At 49.5% G+C, this 27,756-nt stretch overlaps 1 protein-coding gene across 3 annotated transcripts; it reads left to right on the top strand.

Moving 5' to 3' along the window:
* The first annotated feature begins 2,771 nt into the window (after positions 1 to 2,771).
* On the top strand, positions 2,772 to 21,944 carry ADAMTS4 (ADAM metallopeptidase with thrombospondin type 1 motif 4). 3 transcript variants are annotated; one of them, XM_060198110.1, is made up of 9 exons: positions 2,774 to 3,703; positions 4,824 to 5,147; positions 5,283 to 5,415; positions 6,821 to 6,991; positions 9,128 to 9,414; positions 9,529 to 9,715; positions 9,893 to 10,068; positions 13,900 to 14,075; positions 21,218 to 21,944. In XM_060198110.1, the coding sequence occupies exons 1-9, from the start codon at positions 3,113 to 3,115 to the stop codon at positions 21,555 to 21,557; spliced, it is 2,385 nt and encodes a 794-aa protein (XP_060054093.1). In that variant the 5' UTR covers positions 2,774 to 3,112; the 3' UTR covers positions 21,558 to 21,944. The 3 variants fall into 3 exon arrangements, with proteins under 3 accessions (XP_060054094.1, XP_060054093.1, XP_007537498.1); XM_007537436.3 differs by lacking the exon at positions 21,218 to 21,944 and adding an exon at positions 14,399 to 15,472 and having other exon boundaries at positions 2,790 to 3,703; XM_060198111.1 differs by lacking the exon at positions 13,900 to 14,075 and having other exon boundaries at positions 2,772 to 3,703; positions 21,218 to 21,409.
* The last annotated feature ends 5,812 nt before the right edge of the window (positions 21,945 to 27,756 follow it).

The following is a 27,756-nucleotide window of genomic DNA, read 5'->3' on the forward strand; positions in this document are numbered from 1 at the left end:
AGGAAAAGGAGCAGGATGCCAGGGCCACAGGCCTTGGGAGTGGCTGCGGGTGGCCCCAGACGGGGGCGGCTGCTTCTGGGACCAGAATGCTGGTGCCTTTCCAGAATCTCCCTGGGACCCCAGTTCCCTTTGAGTTAGTCCCTCTCTCCTTTTGACCTGCTGCCTCTACTGGCTGGGTCCTGGCAGTGGCTACAGTGGAGAAATGCAGTCCCACGGGCAGCCTGATCCCTGTCTCTTGAGGAAGAGACCAAGAGGAGCCTTTCCCACGGTCTGGCCTCTGAGCCCAGCTGGGCCACCCACAAGCTTAAACCTCCACCCATTCTGAGCCTCCTTTGGGGCTTCCCCCACACAAAGTCCCCAGGGCTCATCTCAAGGGCAGGGCAAAGTAGACAGAATTGTTGACCTAATGGGAATCAGACCAAAGGGTGGCACCTTGCCTCTGGCTGTAGGGCCTTGGCAAAACTCTTCAGGAAGCAAGACAGAGGCTCTGTCCTGCCCCTTACCCACTTCTCACTGAGCCCCTGAGAATTGGAACCCAAGATGGGTCTCTGGAGGTGCATTTTGTAGGGGGCTTCGGGAATTTGCCCTAATCCTGCACACGGTGAGTTAGGATAGACCCAGGCCCCTAGGTCTAGGGGGCAGCTGGAGCTAGGACTGGGGTGGGGTCCTGGGATCTGCTTAAGACACTGCAGCTTTTGTGACTATTCCCAGTGCTGGCACCCCACACACACATGCTCTCTACTAAGGCTCTAAGGCTCTTTGTCTCCCACTGCTTAGTCACCTCCTTTGTCCTCTTCTCAGATGGGGTGGGGTGGGGGGGTTGCAGAGGCTCCCAGTGATGGCTCCTCCTGGCCCTGCCTCTGGTATACCATTCATTGTCTGACTCCCCCAGCCCCTCCACTTAGGACAGAAGCCCCAGGGCATGCTCATGGGGGTGCGTAGGGGAGAGGGGAGTGGTAGGCACCAGCACAGGTAACCTGAGCAGGAAGGGTGGGAGAGGAAGTGTCTCAATGGAGATGATGGTAGCAGGAGGTGACAAGGCAGAGCAGGCAGGACCTAGAAGGAAGGGACCAATGATGATGGGCCTGCATGCTCTCCTTCCTTCCTGGGGATATCCTGGGGAAATGGGTGGCCACAGCTCCACTTCTGAGCTCTTTCCTTCCCCGCCTTGAGAGTCTCCTCCAGCAGATGTCTAGGTCCAAGTTCCCTCAGTACAGCACCCCCCCCCCATGCGCACCTCTTGCTTCCTTTCCCTTGGTGTCCCAACACCTCATTATCCTGCACACTTCCCCAAATGCCTGGGCTGACAAGGGCAGAGATTATTAGCAATTCTAGGAACATGGGTCCCCAGGGTCAGGTAGGGATGGAAGAGGGAGCCAGCAGGGGGGATTCCCACTGTGGAAGGATTGGTTCCTCGGGTTTGGAGAGAGCAAGTCTGTCCCTGCATGGAGCCTAAGGCTGCTGACTTGGGGGTAGACAAGGGGCAAAGCTGGGTGGGTAGGAGCATAGCCAAAAGCCCAGGGGAAGCTACTGGGAGCTGGGCCAGGGAAGCAAGCAGGGAGTCAGGAAGTGGGGTGGGGGGGCCCTGAGGGCGGGGGTGGGGGTGGAATAACAGTTCTGGGCTTGGAGGAGATGGTGGTAACCCAATCAGGAAGGGGGAATTCAAGGGGGAGAAAGATCAGGGTTTTTTAGAGCAGAAGAGGTGCCATGCTGTGCTACAAAAGGGGAGGTTGATGAGATAGCACAGCAGTTATGTAGCTTTTCATATCTGAGGCTACAGGGTCCCAAATTCAATATCTCTCTTTTTTAATATTTTTATTATTGGATAGAGACAGAGAGAAACTGGGAGGGGAGGAGGAAATAGAGACAGAGAGACACCTGCAACTCTGCTACACCTCTCATGAAGCTTTTCCCCTACAGGTGGGGACTAGGGACTCGAACCCAGTCCTTGCATACTGTAATGTGAGCACTTAACCAGGTGCCCCATCTCCTGCCCCCCTCCAGTTCATTCTCCAGCACCACCAATAAGCCAGAGCTGAGCAGTCTTCTAATAAAGGGGGGAGGGGCTGAGGGGATTAGCATAATGATTATACAGAAAGACTTAAAAAAAAATAAAGACTTTGAAGGTCCCAGGTTCAGTTCCCAGCACCGTATGCCAGAGTTTAGCAGTTCTCTGGTGAAGAAAGAGAAAAAAAAAGTGATGGGGTAGGGAGTGGGAAGCCCTTAGGCCCTCTTGGCCTCTTCAAATGTTTGTCTGGAAAAAGAAAATGTTTGTCTGGACAGCTTAGCTGGCCTAGGGGGAACACACCCTGGACCCTCTTCTCCTGGAGTCACCTCCACTTTCTACTCTGCAGAAGCTTCCTTACCTGGGTCCCATCCCCCCCCCAAATCTCCTTCCCTCAGCCCTGGAACCAGCTCCTGAGGTACAAAGCAGTCTAGGGTGACCCTAAGAGAAAGAAGGGCAAATTAGGTTGAACAGTGGTAGAGCCAGAATGCCTCCCCCTCCTCTAGTGTGTTAGCCCAACCCTCTCCCTGACTCTTTCCTTCCATCTCCTCCCCCCTCCCCCCTTCCCCCTACCAGCAACAGACTTGGGGTTTAGGAAATGGCTAGATCATCAGTTGGCCCTCTGCCTCAAATCTATTCTCCTCCCTAGGGCAAATTCCCGCCCCTCCCTTCTTTCTTTTCCCCTTCTCTGTTTTTTTCAAAGGAAAACAAAAACTCTGGATTTTTGGGAAGCAGTGAGACATACTTCGGGAGACTTCTCCTAACCGCGTTGCCAGCTGAATGGCTCACATCTCAGCCAATGGCAAAGGATCCCGAGGCCTTAAAGAGCTGGCGGGGATGAGCTGGGAGTGCCCCAGACATTCAAACACCGGAGAGACAGAGGGAGGCTGAGCAGGAGCAGACAGAGCCAGACTGAACCTTGGGGGTGCACCGTGGGCTGAAGAGGAGAAAGAAAGCTTGGCAGAGTAGAGCAGACCCTGAGCAACCTCCCCCTGCCTCCAAAGACCCAGCCCCTTTGATCCCACCCTGAGTGAGAACCCAAAGGAGTTTCCCTAAGCAGGAGTGTAGGGAACAAACCTCTGTGCCTCCAGCTGCAGTGTCCAGGCCATGTCCCCTTCCCTGCATGCAGCCAGGGGTTCCCAGCCACTGCCCTCAGTCTCCGGGGCACCGTGGCTGCTCCTGCTGCCGCTGGCTGCCCTCCTGCCCTCAGCAGAGCCAGCTGGCCCCTTGCCCCGAGATGAGGAGATTGTGTTTCCCGAGAGGCTCAACGGCAGCATCCTGCCAGGTCAGGGACTCCCAGCAAGGTTGCGGTGCCGTCTGCTGGCCTTCGGGGAGACCCTGTTGCTGGAGTTGGAGCAGGACCCTGGTGTGCGAGTTGAGGGGCTCACAGTGCAGTACCTGGGCCCGGCGCTCGAGCTGTTGGACGGCGCTGAGCGGGGCGCCTACCTCACTGGCACCATCAACGGAGATCCAGAGTCTGTGGCTTCTCTGCATTGGGATGAAGGGGCCCTTCTGGGGGTCCTGCAGTACAGGGGGTCAGAACTGCACCTCCAGCCTCTGGAGGGAGGAGCCCCGAACTCAGCCGGGGGGCCTGGGGCGCACATCCTGCGCCGGAAGAGTCCTGCCAGCGGCCAGGGCCCCATGTGCAATGTCAAGGGACCCCCTGGGGGCCCCATTTCTGGCCCCCGAAGAGCCAAGGTAGGCAATTCCCCAAACCTGGTCCCCAGTGCCCTCCATTTCCTCTGCCCTGTCTGTCCCACTGACCTCCATCCAGTCTCTCTCCACCCATTTCCACTCCTGGCTTCCCTCTTTCCCTCCCTCACTCCCCTGCCTGACTGCCTCTCCCCTCATCCCACCATCTTCTCTGGGGGCGGGGAGGGGAGGGCACTCAGCCTCTTCTTTGCCCAATATGAGGCCTCCCCCAGAGCTCCCAGATGTGTTTCTGAGCCTGTGTATGGGCATGCATGCCCCCTCCTGCTCCTGCCTGGATGGGGTTCCTAACTGGCCAGAGCCATCACAGGGCCACAGGCTCCAGCAACAAGGCTCTGATGCCACTCTGGATTCTCTGCTGAACCCCCTCATTGGATTTTTACGTGCCTCCTCACACACACATACACACTCCCCAGCTATGAGTGAGGTCTAAGGCCAGAGGGTCTACCTTCAAAAGTGTCTAACCAGGGTAGGCAAGATAGCTGGGAAGGTGACTGATTTGATACAGCATTGACCCTGGTTTGCTCCTGGTCCCCACAGCACCAGGGAAAGCTCAATTCTGTGGTCTTCCCCTCTCCCCTCTCCCCCTAGTCTATCAGGAAATGTCGGCCTAAGGCTCCATCCCTCCTCCCTGTCTCCCCTCCTTCTCTCCCTCCCTCCTTGTCTCTAACTTTAATCCAGAACAGACCTCCCTTCACAGCCGCCACGCGGAGCTTTGGACTGGGTTGCTGACAGGACTGTTCCTCCAACCACGAGGTGCAGACACGTTGCAGCCCAGCCTGTGCCCAGCCTGCAGGCCCTGCACACTGGATGCTGGGGGGGGGAGGGGGGGAACAACACACGACTACCCCACCCCCCACCCCTGCTGGGCTGTCCAGCTGCTTTTGGGGGGGGGGGCGCAGGCAGCTAGAATGAGACATTCCCTCTTCCTCCTCCTCCTTCACAGAAACTGCAGCCAATTTCTCAGGGTTCCCACAAGGCCTGGGTTCTGGGATTGGAGGGGAAGACCTAACCCAGTCCCTTTGAGGGGAGGATGTCCCAGGGGAGAAGTGGCCCCAGGGCCTGGGAGGCTGCTTCAGGCTCTCCCCCTCACTTCCTTGCACCCCAGCGTTTTGCATCACTGAGCCGGTTTGTGGAGACCCTTGTGGTGGCAGACAGTAAGATGGCAGCCTTCCATGGGGCAGGCCTGAAGCGCTACCTGCTGACGGTTATGGCAGCTGCTGCCAAGGCCTTCAAGCACCCGAGTATCCGCAACCCAGTCCACCTGGTGGTAACTCGACTGGTGATCCTGGGCCCAGGTGAGGAGGGGCCCCAGATTGACTCCAGCGCCGCCCAGACACTACGAAGCTTCTGCACCTGGCAGCAAGGCCTCAACACCCTTGAGGACTCTGAACCTGAGCACTTTGACACAGCCATCCTGTTCACCCGCCAGGTGAGCCCAATGGCCAGGGTGCCTCATCTATCCATGGATTCCTCCCTGAACCTCACAATGCTAGGGATTTGGTTCCCAGGCTCCCCTCCCTGGGCTTTCAGTGCCTCACATACCTCCGGGGGTCCCTCTCTACAGGACCTGTGTGGGGTCTCCACATGTGACACCCTGGGCATGGCCGACGTGGGCACTGTGTGTGACCCAGCACGAAGTTGTGCCATCGTGGAGGATGACGGGCTCCAGTCAGCCTTCACTGCTGCACATGAGCTGGGTGAGGGGCCCGACAGGGAGGGTGGGGGGGTCTGGGGGTGTGTGAGGGACATGGTAGGTGATTATAGGTTCCAGGGTCCTCCCTCCTCAGGCCTAAGGCCAGTACCCTTCTCTATTCTGCATGGAGACAAAGGCCGTGTGTGTGTGTGTGTGTGTGTGTGTGTGTGTGTGTGTGTGTGTGTGTGTGTGTAAAAGCAGCTCAGGAGGTGCTGTGGATAAAATGCTGGACTTTAAGGCCACAAGTTCAAGCCCTAGCAGCACATATGCCAGAGTGAGAGTGATACTCTGGCTTTTTCTCTCTTCTCCACTCTCTCTCATTAATTAATAAGTCAACAAAAAGAAAGGAAGGAAGGAAAGAGGAGAAAAGACAAAGAGAAAGAAAAAAGGGGGAGAATTAGTAAAATAGCTCACTTGGACAGTGTGTTTCTGTGCCATGTGTATGACCCATGTTTGATCCTGGCCCTCATCACCTTGAAGAAAGCTCTGGTGCTGTGGTATCTTTTTTTTCTTTCTTTATTTTATTTTAAAATAATTTATTTATTTATTCATGAGAAAGACAGGCAGAGAGAGAGAAAGAACCAGACATCACTCTGGTACATGTGCTGCCATGGATTGAACTCAGGACATCCAATGCTTTATCCACTGTGCCACTGCCCAGAGCACTTTTTTCCTTTCTTTTTCTTTCTTCCTTTTAAATTTATTTATTTATTTTGCCTCCAGGGTTATCACTGGGGCTTAGTACCTGCAGTACAAATCCACTGCTCCTGGCAGCCATTTTTTTTTCATTTTTTTTTAAGGTTTTCTTTATGAGAAAGGAGGAGAGAGAAGGAACCAGACATTACTCTGGCACATGTGCTGCTGGGGATCGAACTCGGGACCTCATGCTTGAGAGTCCAAAGCTTTATCACTGCACCACCTCCCGGACCACTTTTTTTTCATTTTTTATTGGATAGGACAGAGAGAAGCTAAGAGGGGAAAGGAAGATAAAGAGGGGGAGAGAAAGATAGATACCTACAGATCTGCTTCACCATTTGTGATGCTTTCCCACTGCCTGTGGGGAATGGGGCCTCGAACCTGGGTCCTTGTGCATTGTGATATGTGCACTCAACCAGGTGTGCCACGCCTGGCCCCACTATGGTCTCTTTCACTCTCACTGCCTTTCTGTCTTTTTCTAAAACACACACACACACACACACACACACACACACACACACACACTGGCTACAAGGAAAAATGAGAAGAAGGACCTGGAATCTACTTTGGGAAAGGTGAGACAGAGCAGAGCAATGGGGCTCCCTACTGAGGGGCCTTCAGAACCCCCAAGGGTAATGGGGGCAAGCTAGGCAGGATCAGAGGAAATAATGGGGGTGGGCACTTGAACCCTAGCAGCCCCTCTGGTGTCACAGGCCACGTCTTCAGCATGCTGCATGACAACTCTAAGCCCTGTGCTGATCACAACAGACTGGGGGGCACCTCCCGCCACGTCATGGCACCCGTGATGGCTCATGTGGACCCTGAGGAGCCCTGGTCACCCTGCAGTGCCCACTTCATCACAGACTTCCTGGACAATGGCTATGGTAAATGGATTTACCATCCCCCAGTCTCAAACTCATCCCCCACCCCCAGCTGACTTCTGCTGCTACTCCCAAAGTGACTCCCTGGGGTGCACTTCCACTTCCTCCCAGAGCAGCTGGGGAGTCAGAGTGGGGCTCACTCAAACTCAAACCAACCCCCCAAGGGCCAGGCCAGGACTGCCTGGCACAGTCCAGCCTTGCCACTTGAAAGTGTGAGCCTGGCAAGATGACATTCTGGGCAAGTACTGAGTGGAAGCTGACTGGGGGCTGAGTTTGGGGGCTGCTGTCCCAGTATGTGCTTCAGTGTGTGCAGCAGTGTAACTGAGCTGGCCACATAGCAGATGCTTCTGGGGGGTCTGTGTGATCACAGATCCCACTCAGACACATTTAACCAGAGCTCATCTGGGAGGAGCCACTTGACAAACCAGAGCTGTACTGGGAAGCTCCTAGGGACCCTAGGCTTTGGATTCTAGGAAGTCCAACTTTCATCTCATGCATCTAGATTCTATTTATGGGAAAGGGAGAGATGGAGAGAGAGAATCAGAGCATCATCTGGGATGGGGCATGATTAGGATCCAACTCTGGACCTCATACTTGAGAGTCCAGCACTTTATCCACTGCACCACCTCCTGCCATCTAGATTCTTTTGATAGCAGGTGAGAAATAGCAAAGTATAGAGAGGGAGCAAGAGGCAGAGAGCAGGAGAAATAACTGCAGCACTGCTCCACCATGAAGCTTCCCCCCTGCAGGTGAAGATTGGGGGTTTGAACCCAAGTCTTCAAGGAATGGTAACAGGTGCGCCACCACCCAGCCTCTCAAAGCAAAGTATTTATTAGGATTGCAGTGCAAATCTCCCTCTCTTTCACTCTCTCCTCTCTCTCTTAATATTTTATTTATGATCCAGAAGGTGGTGCTGTGTGTAAAACATTGGATTCTCAAACATGAGGTCCTGAGTTTAATCCCTGGCAGCACACATAACCAGAGTGATGTCTGGTTCTTTCTTTCTCTCCACTTTTCTTCTTCTTCTTCCCCTTCATCCCATTCTTCTTCTTCTTCTTCTTCTTCTTCTTCTCCTCCTCCTCCTCCTCCTCCTCCTTCTCCTCCTTCTCCTCCTCCTCCTCCTCCTCCTTCTCCTCCTCCTCCTCCTCCTCCTCCTCCTCCTCCTTCTTCTTCTTCTCCTTCTCCTTCTTCTTCTTTTTAAGATTTCATTTATTTATTCATGAGAAATGATAAGAGAGAAAGAAAGAAGCAGACATCACTCTGGTACATGTGCTGCTGGGGATCGAATTCAGGACCTCATGCTTGAGAGTCCAGAGCACAATATTTTATTTATTTATTCATGAAGAAGATAAGTGGAGTGGTCTGGGAGGTGGCACAGTGGATAAGGCTTTGGATTCTAATATTGTGGTTTGGGAGGTGGTGCAGTGGATAAGGCTTTGGACTCTCAAGCATGAGGTCCTGAGTTCAATCCCCAGCAGCACGTGTACCAGAGAGATGTCTGGTTCTTTCTTTCTCTCCTGTCATTTCTCATTAATAAACAAATGAAATCTTTTTTAAAAATAAATAAAATATTTTGGGCAGGGGTAGATAGAATAATGGTTATACAAAGAGACTCTTATGCCTGAAGCTCCATAGTCCCAGGTTCAGTCTCCCACACCACCATAAGCCAGAGCTAAGCAGTGCTCTGGCTATAAGTAAATAAATATTTTCAAAGATTTTACTTGTAGAAATTGGTTGAGTGCACATGTTACAATGCACAAGGATCCAGGTTCAAGCCCTCAGTCCCCACCTGCAGGGGAAAAGATTTGTGAGTGGTGAAGCAAGGCTGCAGGTGTCTCTCTATCTCTCTTTTTATCACCTCCTTCCCTCTTGGTTTCTGGCTGTCTCTATGATAATAAATAAATAAAATAGAATAAAATAATAAATAAAATCTGTTTTATTTATTTTCTTGAGTGGGTAGAAACACATAAATCAATGGGTAAAGGGGGTGATAGAGAGGAAGACACCTGCAGACTGCTTCACCACTTGCAAAGCTTTTCCCTTACTAGGGACTTGAACCTAGTGCAGTGCTTTCTTCCCAAGGTTCTAGAATGTTCCAAAGCTCCTCACTGACCTCCTCTCACTGCCCTGTCCCCCCAGGTCACTGTCTCTTAGACAAGCCAGAGGCCCCACTGCACCTGCCGGTGACATTCCCTGGCAAGGACTACGATGCTGACCGTCAGTGCCAGTTGACCTTCGGGCCTGACTCCCGTCACTGCCCACAGCTGCCGCCACCCTGTGCTGCCCTCTGGTGCTCTGGCCACCTCAATGGCCATGCCATGTGCCAGACCAAGCACTCTCCATGGGCTGACGGCACCCGGTGCGGGCCCTCACAGGCCTGCATGGGAGGTCGTTGTCTCCACGTGGACCAGTTCCGAGACTTCAATGTTAGTGCTGGGTGGGGCTGGATGTCTGGGGCGGCGCTGGGGGGGGGGGGGGGCGGCGGCAAATCAGGACCTGGGGAGAGAGTATGGACCTCAACATTCCACCCTATCTTTTAGATCCCGCAGGCTGGGGGCTGGGGGCCCTGGGGCTCTTGGGGTGACTGTTCTCGCAGCTGCGGAGGTGGCGTCCAGTTTTCGTCCCGCGACTGCAATAAGCCTGTCCCCCGCAACGGTGGCAAGTACTGCGAGGGCCGACGCACCCGATTCCGGTCCTGCAACACCCAGGACTGCCCCCGGGACTCAGGTAAGGGGAGAGGGGGTTTCTTGAGTACAGTGAGGGGCTTGGGGGTAAGGAGACCTGGATATTGACCCAGCTGCTAAGGGAGCGGCTGCAGGCTTCAGGAACGCTCTCCAGGAATTCCTGGGCGGCAGTGGTGGGAGGACCTGGTGGGGAGCGCTGACATCTATCCCCTCCTCCCAGCCTTGACCTTCCGTGAAGAGCAGTGTGCCGCCTACAACCAGCGCACCGACATGTTCAAGAGCTTCCCAGGGCCCATGGACTGGGTCCCCCGCTATGTAGGCGTGGCCGCCCGGGACCAGTGTAAGCTCACCTGCCAGGCAAGGGCGCTGGGCTATTACTACGTGCTGGAACCGCGGGTAAGAGTGCCCCCGGCCGCAGGTTCGTTGTCCTCCCCTTCCCCCCTTTCCCCTCTGCCTTCAGTGGCAGCAAGGGGCCTCATTCTACTCACCGGCCCTCCTTGTAAAGGAGCACCATCTCTGCCCTCCCAAAGCCCACTAGCACAGCTCTGAAACTTAGACATCACTCCGGGACAGTTCCTGTAGGTGGGCGCCCTCTAGCGTCCATCGGGGGTGCTGCCTCCCTGGTGCAAGGCTCCACTGGGAAGTGGCGAAGTCCTCTTCTTGGCTCATTTTCTCGGCCCTTTTTATATGTATTTATTTTACTTTAAAGTGAGAGATACAGAGAGAAAGACACAGAGAGGGTGCAGGGTAGTGGCGCACCTGGTTGAGTGCACATGTTACAATGCACAAGGACCCGGATTCAAGCCCCCAGGTCCCAACCTCCAGGGGAAAGCTTTTCAAGTGGTGAAGCAGTGCTGTAGGTGTCTCTCTTGCTCTCTCCCTCTCTATCTCCCAATTCCCTCTCGCTTGATGGCTGTTTCTATCCAATAAATAAAGGTAAGTTTAAAAAAGGAAAGTGGGAGTCAGGCGGTAGCGCAGCGGGTTAAGCGCAGGTGGCGCCAAGCGCAAGGACCATCGGAAGGATCCTGGTTCGAGCCCCTGTCTCCCCACCTGCAGGGGCGTCGCTTCACAAGTAAAGCAGGTCTGCAGGTGTCTATCTTTCTCTCTCCCCCTCTCTGTCTTCCCCTCCTCTCTCCATTTCTCTCTGTCCTATCCAACAGCGATGACATCAATTGACATCAATAACAACAATAATAACTACAACAATAAAACAACAAGGGCAACAGAAGGGAATAAGTAAATTAAAAAAATAAAATAAAAAAGGAAAAGGGGAGGGGAGGTCAGGCAACGGGTTAAGCGCTCATAGCTCAAAACACAAGGACCCGAGTAAGGATCCGGGTTTGAGCCCCCTGCAAAGGCGTCGCTTCACAGGTGGTCAAGCACATCTTCAGATGTCTTTCTCTCCTTCTCTCTGTCTCCTCCCCCCTCTATTTCTCCCTGTCCTATCCAACAACAACAAAATCAATAGCAACAACAATAACCACAACAACGTTAAACAACAAGGGCAACAAAAGGGGAAAAAATAACCTCTGGGAATAGTGTATTCATGGTGAGGGCATTGAGCCCCAGCAATAACCCTGGAGGCAAAAAAAAAAAAAAAAAAAAAGGAAAGAAAGAAATACAAAAGCACTGTTCAGCTCTGGCTTCTGGTGATGCTGGTGATTGAACCTGGGAGCTCAGTCTTAGGCTTAGAAGTCCTTTTCCATTATTATGTTATCTCCCGAGCACCAGTCTTGTAGCTTTCTAAGCCTCCACATCCATCTTTGGAGGATCAACCTCCAGGTGTACATGTGAGAGGTGTGTGTGTGTGTGTGTCCGTGTGTGTGTCCCCAATGAGGTGCAGGGCTGGTGCCTGAAAGGGCAGCTTTATCATCTTGAGGGTCACATTCCTCTACCCGCATTTGCTCATTCCACACCCTCCACTTCACCCCATTTCTGGCTTGTTCTCATTTCATTTTATTTTATTTTCCCTTTTGTTGCCCTTGTTGTTTATCAGTGTTGTTGTTATTGTTGTTGGATAGGACAGAGAGAAATGGTGGGAGGAGTGGAAGACAGAGAGGGGGAGAGAAAGATAGACACCTGCAGACCTGCTTCATCGCCTGTGAAGCAACTCCCCTGCAGGTGGGGAGCTGGGGCCTCAAACTGGGATCCTTATGCCGGTCCTTGCACTTGGTGCCACCTGTGCTTAACCTGCTTGTTCTCATTTTAAAGATTTATTGAGCCATCAGTCAAGTGACTCAGCAGGTTGAGTGTAGGTGTTTTATGTGGAAGAGGTCCCAAGTTCAGTCCCTGGCAGTACGTGTGGCAGAGCAGGTGCACTGGCCTTTCTGCATAAAGGCATCACTAAATCAATCCTTACAGCTCAGGGTGTAGGACTTGAGTGCCTGTGGCTCCCAGTTTGACCCCTAGCACCACATGCACTGGGGTGGGGCTCTGGCTTTTCTGTCTCACTTATAAAACTTATCATGTAACGCACATAAAATAAACACTTTTTGTATGTCAGAGAGAGACCAGATTACCACTGAGCTCTGGTATATGTGGGACCAAGGTGTCTGATGAGAGCCTCTTACCTGCAAGTTGCTGTGTCTGATGGGAGCAGGGACAAGTGCGGGGCTATCACAGAGACCCACCGATTGCACAGATGTGGCCTTGGCTGCTCAAAGCTCCCCTAGTGGCCAATAGGACTTACTCATTTCATTAATTTTTCTTTATAAGAGCACACTGCTCAGCTCTAGCTTCTAGTGATGCTGGGGATTAAACCTGGGACTTCAGAAGTTCAAAACAAGCAAGTCTTTTTACTTAACCATTATGCTGTCTCTCTAGTCCAACAAAGTTTTATTTATTTTTTTTATTTTCTGATTTTTTTATTGGGAATTAATGTTTTACATTCAACAGTAAGTACAATAGTTTGTACATGCATAACATTCCCCAGTTTATTTTATTTTATTTTATTTTATTTTTTATTTTAAGTAGTGCTGCAACTTAGGAGGTGACCCATTGGATAAAGTGCTGAGCTCTTAAGACTTAGGTCCCCAGTTCTATCCCTGGCATTGCATGTGCCAGAGTGATGGTTTGATTCTTGCTCTCTCTTATAAATAAATAAGATTTTAGGTTTTTAATCAGGGCCCTCTATTTAAATTTTTTTGTATTATCTTTATTTATTAAATAAAGACAGCCAGAAACTAAGAGGGAAAGGGGTGATAGAGAGGGAGAGAGAAATACCTGCAATCCTGCTTCACCACCCTCAAAGCTTTTAGGGAAAAGCAGATGGGGACCAGAAGCTTGAAGCTGGGTCCCAGTGCATTGTAACATGTGCGCTCAATCAGATGCTCCACTACCAGGCCCCTCTATTTTTAATGCTTTATTTATTTATTTTTTAAATATTCATTTCTTTCTTTTATTTTGTTGCCCTTGTTGTATTTATTTTATTTTTTAATGAGAAAGATATAGAAAGACACACAGAGAGAGACTAGAGCACTGCTCAGCCCCAATAAATAAAATTTTAGAAGATAAAAAATAGGGGGTGGGGTAGATAGCATAATGGTTATGCAAACAGACTGTCATGCCTGAGGCTTCGAAGTCACGGTTCAGTCCCCCACACCACCATAAGCCAGAGCCTATCAGCACTCTCATTAAAATAAATTTTAAAATATTTTTAAAAAACAAATAGACAACTGTGGGACTGGGTAGTGCCGCACCTGGTTGAGTACACGGTTACAATGCACAAGGACCCAGGTTCAAGCCACTGGTCCCCACCTGTGGGGGGGGGGTGCTTCTCTGTCTCTTTCCCTGTCTATCTCCCCCTTCCCTCTCAACTTCTGGCTGTGTCTATACAATAAATAAACATAATAAAGAATTAAAAGAAAAAAAGATGACTGCTTTAAAAAAAAGGTTTTATTTTTTTTTAAAGAAAAAGTAATAGTAGGAAATGAACTCAGGGCTTTGGGCATGTACAATTGAGCCAATGTTTTATTTTATATTTTCAGAGATAAAGAGGGGCAGAGGGAGTGGGAGAGACATTACAGCATCCCTCCGTTATCCTTGGTGCTGTCCATAGCACTCCCCTGTGGTGTCGGGTTTGAACCCAGGACCTCCTCCCATGTGAGAGACACAAGATTCTTGAGTCATTTTCTTCTCCCCACTTATCTGACACCCCTTTTGGGTGGGCTGGTCTGAATTCCTCTGGACTTTGGAAGGATATTTTGCATTGACCCTTGCCTCCCCTAGGTGGTTGATGGGACACCCTGTTCCCCGGACAGCTCCTCAGTCTGTGTCCAGGGCCGCTGCATCCACGCTGGCTGTGACCGAGTAATTGGCTCCAAAAAGAAGTTTGACAAGTGTATGGTGTGCGGTGGGGATGGCTCAGGCTGCACCAAGCAGTCTGGCTCCTTCCGGAAGTTCAGGTTCCTACATCCTTCCTCCTCCATCTTCCCAACATGGTTTCTGGGGGGCTTAACCTCAGAGGTGATCTCTACCCAGCTCTCTCCCCTAGTGCCCCATCTAGTAGATGGGTGGGAACAGTGACAGTACAGAGTCCTGGCACCAAAGACTGGCTCTCACTGTTCCTGGGGCAGCAGGTGGCAGAGTCAGAGAGAAGAGGGCGGAGAGCACATTGTCTATAGCACAGATCGGGGGCACAACCCATGTCTACACTGCACATGCAGCTCAGGAGGCTTTGGGGCTCTGAAGGAGGCCAAGACTGAGCCCCCTGATTCCCTTCCCACAGGTATGGATACAATGATGTGATTACGTTCCCAGCTGGGGCCACCCACATCCTGGTCCGGCCACAGGGACCCCCAGGCCGCAGGAGTCTCTACCTGGCCCTCAAGCTCCCTGATGGCTCATATGCCCTCAATGGCGAGTACACACTCATGCCCTCACCCACTGACGTGCTGCTGCCTGGGGCTGTCAGCCTGCGCTACAGTGGGGCCACTGCGGACACTGAAACATTGTCAGGTCACGGGCCCCTGGCTCAGCCTGTGACTCTTCAGGTCTTGGTAGCAGGTGACTTCCAGAAGGCACGCATCCGCTACAGCTTCTTTATGCCCAAGCAGACACCAGTGGCCATACAGCCTGCACCCCAGGACTGGCTGCAGCGCAAGGCACAGATTCTGGAGGTTCTCAGACAGAGGAGGCCCTGGGTTGGCAGGAAGTGACCTCACCATCCCGGTGGCCCTTCCCTGGGCCCCGGGCCTCAGACTTGGCCAGGGGAGAGAGGCCCCTCCCACTCAGAAGCAGTGGGCAGTGTCCCTTTCCACTCTCTGCAGGCTGGCCCTGCCCTGGTGTCCTGCCCTGGCTGGCAGGACTGGGGGAAAGGGGCTGGGAGATACCCCTTCCCTCCAATTCACCCCAATTCGAACCACCCCCTCTGCCCTGAAGAGGTGGGGTGGCTCCTGTTGTATTTATTTCATATTTATTCATCTTTACTTAGCAGCAGGGAAGAGGATCAGGGTGGGTCTTGGGGAGCTAACCTCTAACCCCCCCAGAACCTTCACCTGCCTGGGAACATGGTAGTTGGACGAAGGGGTGTGTGTGTGTGTGTGTGTGTGTGTAAGAAAGAATGTGTCTGTGTTCATGTGAAAAACTGGGGGACACAAGTCTTGCCTTGTCTTTAGGATATAAATATTAATTCTGTTATTTATGCATGTGTGGTGTTCTGTGGATCACCTCCTTTGCCAATAGTCATAATTCCTCAGAAATATCTTGTGAGGGGCGGGGGAAAAAAAAAAAAGAAATATCTTGTGGGATCAAGTCACATCAATAAAGAGCTGGCATCATGCCTGGGTTTGGCAGATAACTACAGGTGACAGCTGCTGCTTGTCATTGTTATCAACTGCTCTCTACCTCTGCTGACTGACCACTGGGCTGGGAGGTGGCAGAGATCTGGGCCCTGGCCTGAACCCCAGCTCCAATCCCTGGGGGAAAAGGGGCTCTGTCATGGCTGTTTGGACCCACCGTGAGGGTCCATGAAATAGTTGGATAGTGCTCTGCTTTGCCATGTGTGTAACCCAAGTTTGAGCACAGCCTTGGAGGAAGCTTTGGCACTGTGGTCTCTTTCATTCTCTCTCTGTCTCTATCTAAACAAAATGAGAGAGACAGAGAGAGAGACCCTTACAATGCCGCTGGTGAGCAGGTCAGCTGAGGATAGCTACAGGGCAGACCAGCCACCTTCCTCAGGGACAGGCCTTGTGCCTAGAAGGGAATGAATGAGGACAGAGAGCAGTGTATGTGCCGGTGTGACAGGGGATTGGAGGGTTGTCAGGGAGCAAACCATGGCTGGTGGGGGACCTGGGTGAAAGGCCACAGATCATTAGGACAAAGGGGACCTAAAAAAGCTCCCCTTTCCCTCTGAGCAGGTAACTTCAGAAAGGGGTGGGGAAGACTGAGAAGACAGCATAATGATTATGCAAAAGACTTTCATGCCTGAGGTTATAATTCAGGTTAAATCCCCAGCACCACCAGAGTTGAATAACATTCGTGTGTGTGTGTGTGTGTGTGTGTGTGTGTGTGTGTGTGTGTGTGTGTGTGTGTGTGTGTGTCTGCCTCTCTCCTCTTTCTCTCTCAAAAAGAAACAAAAAATAAGACAGAGAAGGGCTGACCTGGAAGGTGGCTTGGGGCACACACTGCATACCTGAAGTCCTGTGTTCAACCTGTATATGGGGCACCACAAACTAGGGGAACTCAATGGATGGTGGAGTGGTTCTCTGGTCTGGTCTGTCTGTCTCTCACATACAAGAAAAAAGAAAGATGGGGTGTCCTGTGTGTGTGATGTGGGGAGAAGACTGGGCAGGATGTGACATTTGCAGGGAAGGGGTGCTTAGGCTCGGGGGAGGGGCTGGTTGAGCTGGTGAGGGATAGACCCCAGGTGCAAAGGTCCACAGGTGGGGGAGCTGGGGTGCTTCACCCCTGCATGGCCAACAGCTCTTCATTGTACCACTTCCCCATTTCTCGGGTGTAGGGCTGAGGCAGGAGTGCAGGTTGTGTGTGCATGTACTGTGCTCCCTGGACTTGGCTGACCTGTGCTCCTCACATGGCCCAACCAGGTGCAGCCATGAGTGGGGGGGTCATCCCTTGCCCCCATCATCCTGTCCCATCTTCATGGTTCCATGCCAGACTCGAATACCCCCAGCTTGGAGAAGGGAGCAAGAGAGAGAATAGTCCACAGAATGATCTTGACCTGTTCCAGCTCATTAGCAAAATTGGACCCAGATAGTAGGCTGGTAGCCAACTGGAACATTCCAGTCTCAAAGTACAATGAGTGAGCCCATGTAGTGGCAGTGGGAAAAGTCACCTAGCAATCTATGGGGGAATGAGGGGGAAATCCCCCACCTCTCGGGGTTCCAGATGAGTCATCAGAATGTCACCAGGCAAATGAGGAAAGGAAAAACCCATTTAATAGCATCAACTAGCATAGATGTGTACGAGCCAGAGTCATGAGTTCTAAAGAAAAATGGGCGGTGTTGGGGATATTTCTCACATGATAGGGGATCTGGGGTGTCAGGGCAGGAAGATGGGAGGGGGGCTTCATGGGACAAGGAGCAGGTGACCTCATCTTCACTCTGAGAGTAAAAAAGATGAGTTTCTGGGATAGAAGGGGATAGTCACTGATAAGATGTTCTTGGGTGACACCCCCCCAAACTCCCTTCTTCTAGGTCATAGAAAAAAGGGGAGCAGTAATTGCTGTTTCTGTCAGGAAAGGACAAGAGATGGGGAGAGAGCTTCCAAGCTCTCAGGTGTTTGACTTTTTAAAAAAAGATTTTATTAAAAAATATATATATATTTTATTTGGGGGTCAGGCAGTAGTGCAGCAGGTTAAGCGCAATGGCACAAAACACAGGGACCACCTCAAGGATCCCAGTTCAAGACCCTGGCTCCCCACCTGCAGGGGGGTTCACTTCACAAGCAGTGAAGCAGGTCTGCAGGTGTCTATCTTTCTCTCCCCTTCTCTGTCTCCGCTCCTCTCTCAATTTCTCTCTGTCCTATCTAACAACATCAATAACAACAACAATAACTACAACAACAATAAAAAAACAAGGAAACAAAAGAGAAAATAAATAAATATAAATTAAAAAAAGATTCAACAATAACAACAAAGGCAAAAAAAAAAAAAGGAAAAAATAGCCTCCAGGAGCAGTGTATTCATAGTGCAGACACTGAGCCCCAGCAATAACTCTGAGGCAAAAAAAAAGATTTTATTTATTTATTCATGAGAAAGATAAGTGGAGAGAGAGAGAACCAGACATTACTCTGGTACATGTGTTGCCATGGATTGAACTCAGGACCTCATGCTTGAGAGTCCAATGCTTTATCCACTGTGCCATCTCCCAGACCACTGTTTATTTGTTTTTATTATAACACTATTGCAGCTCTTGCTTCTGGTGGTGCTGGAAGCTGAACCTGGGACCCACCTGTTTTCACTGCTCTTAAAACTGTCTTTCCAGCCATGTAGCCAGACGTTCCTAAGCATTGAACTGATACCGGTTTCCCACATATGGGAACTGAATGGAAGAGGCTTGTATTGAGAGAAGTTTCTCTGACTCTTTGGGGAGACAGAGCTCACAAGTCTATAACCTAAGGGGCATTCTGTTCTGTTTTGTGGGAGGGGGTGTTCCCTACCTCTGTAGGGAGACAATGAAATGGAATAGGGCTATGATCAGGACCACTGACCAAGCAGACTGAGCCAACCAGCTTAACAGGCTGTGGGCCCCATGAGGGTGAGTCTGGCATGGGATGAAAGAGAGGCAAAGGCCAGTAACTTTGATAACCCACTATCTTCCCTTTCTCCAATGCTCCTGGGGATTCACACTGTCATGTGAATCATTTTTTCTTTTCTCTTCCTTTTGATAGAGATAGACCAAAGCACTAAAGCTTTCTCCAACGCAGTGGGAGCCAGCCAGGCTCAAATAAGGGTTTTTCATATGGCAAAGCAGTGCACTGTCCAAGTGAGCTATTTTGCTGACCCCACATGCATGATTTTAAAAAAATAATTATTTATTCCGTTTTGTTGTCCTTGTTTTATTGTTGTAGTTATTATTGTTATTTGTCGGGGTCTCTGGTGGGGTGATCTCCAGGGGAAAGGTAATGGACCGGTTCTTTCTCGCTTGTGCAAGAGACAACATGAAGTAAAAGACACCGGGGAGACCTGCAGCATGCTCAGACCTCAGATCTCAAGTCTCAGGTCTCAGGTCTCGTTTATTAGCAGGTGGACATGAGTTAAATAGAAAACCAAACAAAGGGAATTATTGAAATATGTCAGAAATTACAGGTTTCTTAAAGATCGGCTTGCCCCTATGGTAGGGGGCTGGTATGACAAGAATTGATGCAGATACATAAAGGTCAAGATAATTAGTCTCCTGATGCAGGCATTTAATTACCCAAAGGTGTTTGAGGGGAGGAGAGAGGTTGAACCAGTTAAGGCAAGATAGACGATAAGCAAGGTTTGATGCAAATTGAGGACATCAAAGGGCACTGCTAGGAGTGTGTGATAAGGTGTGTTCTCCTCTGTGAACTTTGAGTAAGTGAATCTTAAAGTAGGCGGCCATGTGGCCTGCAGTTAATGGGGAGAAGTATTGGGGTTTCTGTGAGCCTGAGAGTCAAGAAGGAAAGAACTAAGTCTGAGTTTCCCCCCTTTTGCTCACTTCGGTTGAGAAAGACTAACCAAGAGGGTATCTTCTCAGACCTCCATCCAAGGATGGGGGAGTTCTTCCTAAGCTCTACCAAGCTTACACATAGTCCCAACAGTTATTGATGTCGTCGTTGTTGGATAGGACAGAGAGAAATGGAGAGAGGAAGGGAAGACAGAGAGGGGGAGAGAAAGATAGACACCTGCAGACCTGCTTTACCACCTGTGAAGTGACTCCCCTAGATGGGGAGCCGGGGGGGGGGGGGGGGGGGAGGAGCTTGAACTGGGATCCTTAGGCTGGTCTTTGTGTTCTGCGCCACATGAGCTTAACCCGTTGCTCTACCACCCAACTCCCCCACATGCATGATTATTAGAGGCAGCCCATTCTCCCCCAGCAGGGTCCAGGCTGGCATCCAAGAAATTTCTCCCAGAAAGGGTATTGTGCAGGTGGACAAGTGAAGGAGAGCGAATGCTAGCTCTGCAGAGAAAAGGTGGGCACCTCAGCCTTCAAACCCAGGCTCAGTCCAGCTACCTTTTAGAATGTTCTTTTTTCTTTTTTTTAAATAATTTATTTCTTTATTGGGGAATTAATGTTTTACATTCAACAGTAAATACAATAGTTTGTACATGCATAACATTCCCCAGATTCCCATTTAACAATACAACCCCCACTATGTCATTCATCATCTTTCATGGACCTGTATTCTCCCCACCCATCCACCCACCCCAGAGTCTTTTACTTTGGTGTAGAATGTTCTTTATGTGGTCCAGAAGGTGATAAAGCTTTGGACTCCCTACCATGAGGTCCTGAGTTCGATCCCGGCAGCACATGTGCCAGAGTGATGTCTGGTTCTTTCTCTCTCCTCCTTTCTCATTAATAAATAAATAAAATCCTTAAAAAAATGTTCTTCATATCCCCTTCCCAGACCCTGACTGGACTCAGCAGCAGTTACTTTTGAAGGGTATGTGGTGCAGGAGTGTTCCCTCCTTATGGGAGCCAGAGTCAGTTCTCTTCCTTTTCTCTTTCTGGTACTCATGGGTCTGGACTGGGGCAAAGGGTCAGGGCAGGAGGATAGGAAGGAAGAGGAAAAAAGGAGGCATCTTAGTTGTTCTAGGATCACATTTGGATCTAGAAAAAGCTGATGTGCTGGTGGCCAGGTGACAGATCATCCTTTACCTTGCATTTTATTGTATGTGAGTCCCAGAGGTCCATCACTGGCACCACATGGGAGCACCATAGAGGCACTGAAAAAGTTCTGTGAATGGTAGAGTGGTGCTGTGGTGTCTCACCTCTGCCCCCCCCTTTCCTCTCTACAAAATCAAAGATGCTGAGATGGAAAAGGAAGAGACAAGAACACAGCAGTGAGTGTTCTGTCGTTTCAGAGGTGTGTGTGTGATGCTGCTGCTAGTGAAGGTGGCTTGAAGCAGTACCTGTGAGTTGGTCCCTTTTTAAAAAAAAGAATTTTTTAAATAAATAAAGGGAGGCAGGCGATGGTATACCTGGTTAAGCGCATACATTACAGTGTGCAGGGATGCAGGTTCAAGCCCCTGGTCCCCCACCTGTAAAGGGAAGTTTCACAAGTGGTGAAGCAGGACTGCAATTGTCTCTCTGTCCCTCTGTCTGTCTGTCTCTCTTTCTCCCCTCCCCTCTCAATTTCTCTGACTCTACCCAATAATAAATAAATAAACATAAAAGAGAGACAGAGTGGGGAATGTTATGCATGTAAAAAAAAAAAAAAAAAAGAAGTAGAAACGCAAAGCAGAAATTGACTGAGTTTGGAGTATGGCACCAAAGTAAGAAAGCAGAAGTATACTAGAGTTTGCAGTGAGTACCTCCCTAATACTTCCTCTCCACTTTTCCAAGCTTTGGGTCCATGATTGCTCAACAATTTGTTTGGCTTTGTATGTTAACTCTCTTTTCAGTCACCAGGTTCCAGGTGTCATCAGGATGCCGGCCAGACTTCCCTGGATTGAAGACACCACCAATGTGTCCTGGAGCTCAGCTTCCCCAGAGACCCATCCTACTAGGGAAAGAGAGAGGCAGACTGGGAGTATGGACCGACCAGTCAACGCCCATGTTCAGCGAGGAAGCAATTACAGAAGCCAGACCTTCTACCTTCTGCAACCCTCAATGACCCTGGGTCCATGCTCCCAGAGGGATAGAGAATGGGAAAGCTATCGGGGGAGGGGGTGGGATATGGAGATTGGGCGGTGGGAATTGTGTGGAGTTGTACCCCTCCTACCCTATGGTTTTGTTAATTAATCCTTTCCTTAAAAATAAATAAATAAAAAGAAAAAAAAAAGAAAAAAAGAGAGAGAGAGAGTGGTCCGGGAGGTGGCGCAGTTGATAGGGCGTCAAATTCTTGAGCATGAGGTCCTGAGTTCAATCCCCGGCAGCACATGTACCAGGGTGATGCCTGGTTCTTTCTCTCTCCTCCTATGTTTCTCATTAATAAATAAATAAAATGTTATAAAAAGAGAGAGAGAGAGAGAGAGAAAAGAGAGACAAAGACCAGAGTACTGCTCAGCTCTGGCATATGGTGATTGAACCTGGGACCTCAGAGCCTCAGGCATGAAAATCTGTATGCATTATGCTATCTTCTCAGCCCTGTACAATTTCTTTAAGTGCTTTCTGCCCTCGGGGAGATTCTAGGTCTGTGGTTTGAGTCCAGGGAATCTGGGCATGTCCCCAACCCTTTTCATAGCTTGGGCTGGAAACGCGTGGTGTCTGGGGGTGCAGCGTCACCAGGGATACTCATCTACACATCTACCTCCTAGCCCACGCACAGTATTAATTCCAACATTTCCTTTTCTGAAAGTGCAGATTGACAGTGAGTGACAAATGGCGGCACAGTGACGTGCACACCACTCACGTCTTATTGGCTAAGAGGCTGTATTGTGAACCAATGGGATGCCTTCCCCATCACTGTTGCTGAGGGAAGCGCGCAACCTTGGCAGCAGTAACAACACAAACCCCCCAACAGCTGAGGGGAACACCGCCCAAAGAGGGCCCTGGAAGAGGGGGGCCACACAATGGGAGGAGTTCCCCAGGCAGGAATGAATGTGGGGACAGGGTTTAGGTGGCCTAGGAAGGGCGGGGAGGGGCCAAGTGTTCCAAATGAGAAACTGAGAAAGCAAGTATAAAAATAAAAAGCCACCAGGATGCCGGCCAGGCTTCCCTGGACTGAAGACCCCACCAATATGTCTTGGAGCTCCGCTTCCCCAGAGACCCACCCTGCTAGGGAAAGAGAGAGGCAGACTGGGAGTATGGACCGACCAGGCAACGCCCATGTTCAGCGGGGAAGCAATTACAGAAGCCAGACCTCCTACCTTCTGCAACCCACAATGACCCAGGGTCCATGCTCCCAAAGGGACAGAGAATGGGAAAGCTATCAGGGGAGGGGATGGGATATGGAGATTGGGTGGTGGGAATTGTGTGGAGTTGTACCCCTTCCTACCCTATGGTTTTGTTAATTTATCCTTTCATAAATAAATAAATAAATAAATAAATAAATAAATAAAACCCAGACCTGAGAAGTTATAGAATATGCACTGGGGAGACAACATAATGGTTCTGCAAAATACTTCAGTGCCTGAGTTTCAGTGGTCCCAAATTCAATCTCCAGCACCACCATAAGCCAGAGCTGAACAGTGCTCTGGTCTCCCCCCTCTGTCTCTTCCACTAAATTATATATATATATATATATTGCTATTTGGGTTCCTTTATTATTATTAGTGATACAGTAGTGATAAAAAATTATTGTGGGGTAGGGGGCTGGGTAGTGGTGCACCTGGTTAAGCACACTCATGACAGTGCACAAGGACCTGTGTTCGAGCCCCCAGTCCCCACCTGCAGGGGGAAGCTTTGCAAGGGGTGAAGCAGGGCTGCAGGTGTCTAACTGTCTCTCTCCCTCTCTATAGCCCCCATCTCTCTTGATTTTTGGCTTTCTCTATCCAATAAATAAAGATAGTAAAAATTAACCAAAAAAGAAAGAAAGAAAGAAAGAAAGCTATTGGGGGGTAAGTGGGGTACAATTCTATACATACCACCACCAGAGGCCCATATCCCATCCCATCCCCTCCACTGGAAGGTTTCCTATTTTTTTAAATAAATATATATATATATATATACATATATTTTTTTAATTTAATAAATATTTTATTATCTTTATTTACTTATCAGATAGAGGCAGCCAGAAATTGAAAGGGAAGGAGTGATAGGGAGAGAGACAGACACCTACAGCCCTGCTTCACCACTTGCAAAGCTTTCCCCCTGCAGGTGGGGACCAGGGACTTGAACCTGGGTCCTTCCACATTGTAACATGTGCATTCAACCAGGTGAGCCACCACCTGGCCCCAAAGGTTTCCTATCCTTTATCCCCCTGGGAAAATTAAATATTTCTAAGTGAATTGCAGTAGGGAGGTGGCAAAGTGGTAGAGCACAGGACTTCCAAGCATGAGGTCCTGAGTTCTGTCCCTGGAACCACATATGTAACTCAATTTGTGAGCCTGAGTTTCTTCATATGTAAAATGGGCATCCTGCCTTTGGAGAGGCTATCCTTTTTTTTTAATTATTATTATTTATTCCCTTTTGTTGCCCTTGTTGTTTTATTGTTGTAGTTATGATTGATGTTGTTGTTGTTGGATACGACAGAGAGAAATTGAGAGAGGAGGGGAAGACAGAGAGGGGGAGAGAAAGATAGACACCTGCACACCTGCTTCACTGCTTGTGAAGCTACTCCCCTGCAGGTGGGGAGCCAGGGGCTCGAACCAGGATCCTTATGCTGGTCCTTGCACTTAACTCGCTGTGCTACTTACCGCCCGACTCCCTGCAGTCTATCCTATCAGAACTTCACATCTGGAGGCCTGGAAGGTGGCACAGTGGATAAAGTGTTAGACTTTCAATCATGAGGTCCTGAGTTTAACTCCTGGAATCCCATGTGCCAGAGTGATGCTCTGTCTTTCTCTTTAACAAACAAAGCTTTCTAAAAAAAATTAAATGAGGGCTGCAGGGATAGCATAATGATTATGCAGAAGCCTTTCATTCCTCAGGCTCTAAGATCCAGAGCTGAGCAGTGTTCTGGTCTTTCTCCCTCTCTTTCATTCAAAATAAATAACAAAATATCTTAATTTTAAAAAGGCAAGGGGAGTCGGGCTGTAGCGCAGCGGGTTAAGCGCAGGTGGCGCAAAGCACAAGGACCGGCATAAGGATCCTGGTTCGAACCCCGGCTCCCCACCTGCAGGGGAGTTGCTTCACAGGCGGTGAAGCAGATCTGCAGGTGTCTATCTTTCTCTCCTCCTCTCTGTCTTCCCCTCCTCTCTCCATTTCTCTCTGTCCTATCCAACAACGACAACAACAATAATAACTACAACAATAAAACAACAAGGGCAACAAAAGGGAATAAATAAAAATAAATATTAAAAAAAAAAAAAGGCAAGAAGGTGGTCGGGCAGTAGCACAGCGGGTTAAGTGCACAAGGTGCAAAGTACAAGGACCGGCGTAAGGAACCCGGTTCGAGCCCCCGGCTCCCCACCTGCAGGGGAATCGGTTCACAGGCAGTGAGGCAAGTCTGCAGGTGTCTATCTTTCTCTCCCCCTCTCTGTCTTCCCCTCCTCTCTTGATTTCTCTCTGTCCTATCCAACAATGAACCACATCAACAACAATAATAACTACAACAAGGCTACAACAACAAGGGCAACAAAGGGTGGGGGGATGGCTTCCAGGAGCAGTAGATTCATGGTGCAGACACTGAGCCCCAATAATAACTTTGGAGGCAAATAAATAAATAAATGGGAAGTCAGGTGGTAGCACAGCAGGTTAAGCACAGGTGGCTCAAAGTGCAAGGACTGGCGTTAGCATCCTGGTTGGAGCCCCTGGCTCCCCACCTACAGGGGAGTTGCTTCACAGGTGGTGAAACAGGTCTGCAGGTGTCATCTATCTTTCTCTCCCACTCTCTGTCTTCCCCTCCTCTCTCCATTTTTCTCTGAACTATCCAACAATGATGACATCAATAATAATTACAGCAATAAAAAACAAGGGCAACAAAAGAGAATAAATAAATAAATATTGGTAAAAATTTTCAAAACAGGGAAAGAAATGCACATTAAAATGTCCTCCCAGGTAGAGGTAGATAGCATAGTAATTATGCAAAGAGACTTGTTAAAATTCGGAGGCTCCAGCTGGCCGGGCTAGCTTCACAGGCGGGTAACAGAGACGACCAGAGACATACGGCTGGGCAGGGAAGCTGTATTTCTTTATTCAGGAACAACGATTTATAAACTAAGACAAACTAACCACCAAACAGAACTCTGCTGCCTCTTTCCCCCGCGACGGCGCCAAGCACTCTCGGAACTCTGCAACTCTGCAACTCTCCAACTCTCGAACTCTGCAACTCTGGAACTCTGGAACCCTCTCGGTGTTCCTTTGGGTGGGGCCAAGCGGGCCCGCCGAAATTAGCAGGACTGATCCAATTTTCTTGGCGGGGGAGAGCTAGAACAACCCAATGTAAAGCATACAACAGAGACTCACATGCCTGAGGCTTCAAGGTCCCAAGTTCTATTCCACTCACTGCCATAAGCCAGAGCTGAGCAATGTTCTGGTAAACACAAAAAAACAGTGCTCTCACTTCTCCTCCTTCTGATGTTCCCTTAAGAAACTAAGTTCAGGGTGAGGGTAGACAGCATAATGATTATGCAAGGAGACTCTCATGCCTGAGGTTCCAAAGTCCCAGGTTCAATTCCACACATCACCAGCCAGAGTTGACCTGGTAAAAACAAACAAACAAACAAGCAAACAAAAAACTAAGTTCAGATTTAAAGGACCTTCACGTTTGATGACTAGATTGGATTTCCTCTGGCTGTGTGTCAATAGTGGGGGTAGGGGCATTAGGGACACCAGAGCTTGTTCAGAATAGAGACAGACAGGATATTGTGGTGGAAACTGGCACACTAGAAATGTAGCAGTAGTTCTGGGCAATGACTAAGCCCAGGGTGTGGTCATTGTGAAATGAAAGGAAGGCCAAGATTCTAGAGAACAAGGAGTTCACTGGAGAATGGAGTGGAATTAGTGGAAATTGGTAGGGTATTGAAGAGCAGGTAAGACATGAAGACTGGTTTTATAAAAGAAGAGCATTTAGAGAGGCAGAGGTCAGAGGAAGGATTCTCTAAGGAAACCCCATTTCAGCTGTCTGTATCACCAACACACCAGAACCTTCCAAAACTGGGCATGTACTCAGCTCATCTTGTGCTCAAATTTAAGTTTAAATCAAAATTAAGATGTGTGGCTAATTTACTGTTCCTGGCAATTTCCCATGTTTCTCCCTGAGTACTTCTCTCAGTACTCCTTAAGATGGGGTTCATGGGGTCTGGGTGGTAGCACACCTGGTAGAGCACACAAGTCACTATGTGCAAGGACCCACATTCAAGCCCCTGATTTCTACCTGTAGCTCAGCCCCTCCTCCCCTTTTCCTTTCCTGTGAATCTCTTAGTCTTTTTCCAATAAATAACTAAATAAGATGAGATTTACATCACAGATGTGACACCAACCACACAAGGAGGCTCAAATTCAGTGTTCTCTCTCTGTCTTCCACCTCCCCCTCCTCCCTCCCTTTTTCTCCCTCCCCCTCTTCCCCCTCCTTTTTGCCACCAGGGTTATCTCTGAGGCTCAGTGCCTGTACAATGACTCCACTACTTTTGGAAGTCAGCTTTTTTTTTTTTTTTTTTTAAGAGCATTATTCAGTTCTGGTTTATGGTGGTGTGGTGTGGAGGATTGAACCTGGGACTTTGGAGCCTCAGGTGTAAGAGTCTCTTTGTGGACTGGGATAGCATAATGGTTATGCAAATATACTCTCATGCCTGAGGCTCCAAAGTCTTAAATTCAGTCCCCTGCACCATCATAAGCCAGAGCTGAGCAGTGCTCTGGTTAAAAAAAAAAAAAAGTCTCTTTGCATAACCATACACTATCTACCTCCACCCCAGTTTTTTGTTTTGTTTTGTTTTGTTTTCATATAGAAACAGAAAGGGGAGGGGAATAGGAAGAGAGACAGAGAGACACCTACAACACTGCTTCACCACTTGCAAAGCTTTCTCCCTGCAGCTGAGGGTCAGGGATTTGAATCTGGGTCCTTGTGTACTGTAGCATATGAACTCAACCAAGTGCGCCACCACCTGACCCCTCTCTCTCTCTCTCTCTAACCGGAGTACTGATTAGCTCTGATTTATAGTGGTGTGGGAGACTGAACCTGGGATTTAGGAGTCTCAGACATGAGAGTCTCTTCATAATCATTATGCTATCTACTCCTGCCCCCCCCCTTTTTTTTAACCAGAGCACTAATTATCCCTAGCTGATGGTGGAGGTTTGAGCCTGGGACTTTGGAGCCTTAGGCGTGAGAGTCTCTTTGCATCCTCCCTCATTCTATTTGAAATAAAAAGTAGTTGCCTGGGAGTAGCAGAATCAGGTGTGC

The sequence above is a fragment of the Erinaceus europaeus genome, chromosome 9, assembly GCF_950295315.1.
Source record: "Erinaceus europaeus chromosome 9, mEriEur2.1, whole genome shotgun sequence".
Taxonomy (NCBI): domain Eukaryota; kingdom Metazoa; phylum Chordata; class Mammalia; order Eulipotyphla; family Erinaceidae; genus Erinaceus; species Erinaceus europaeus.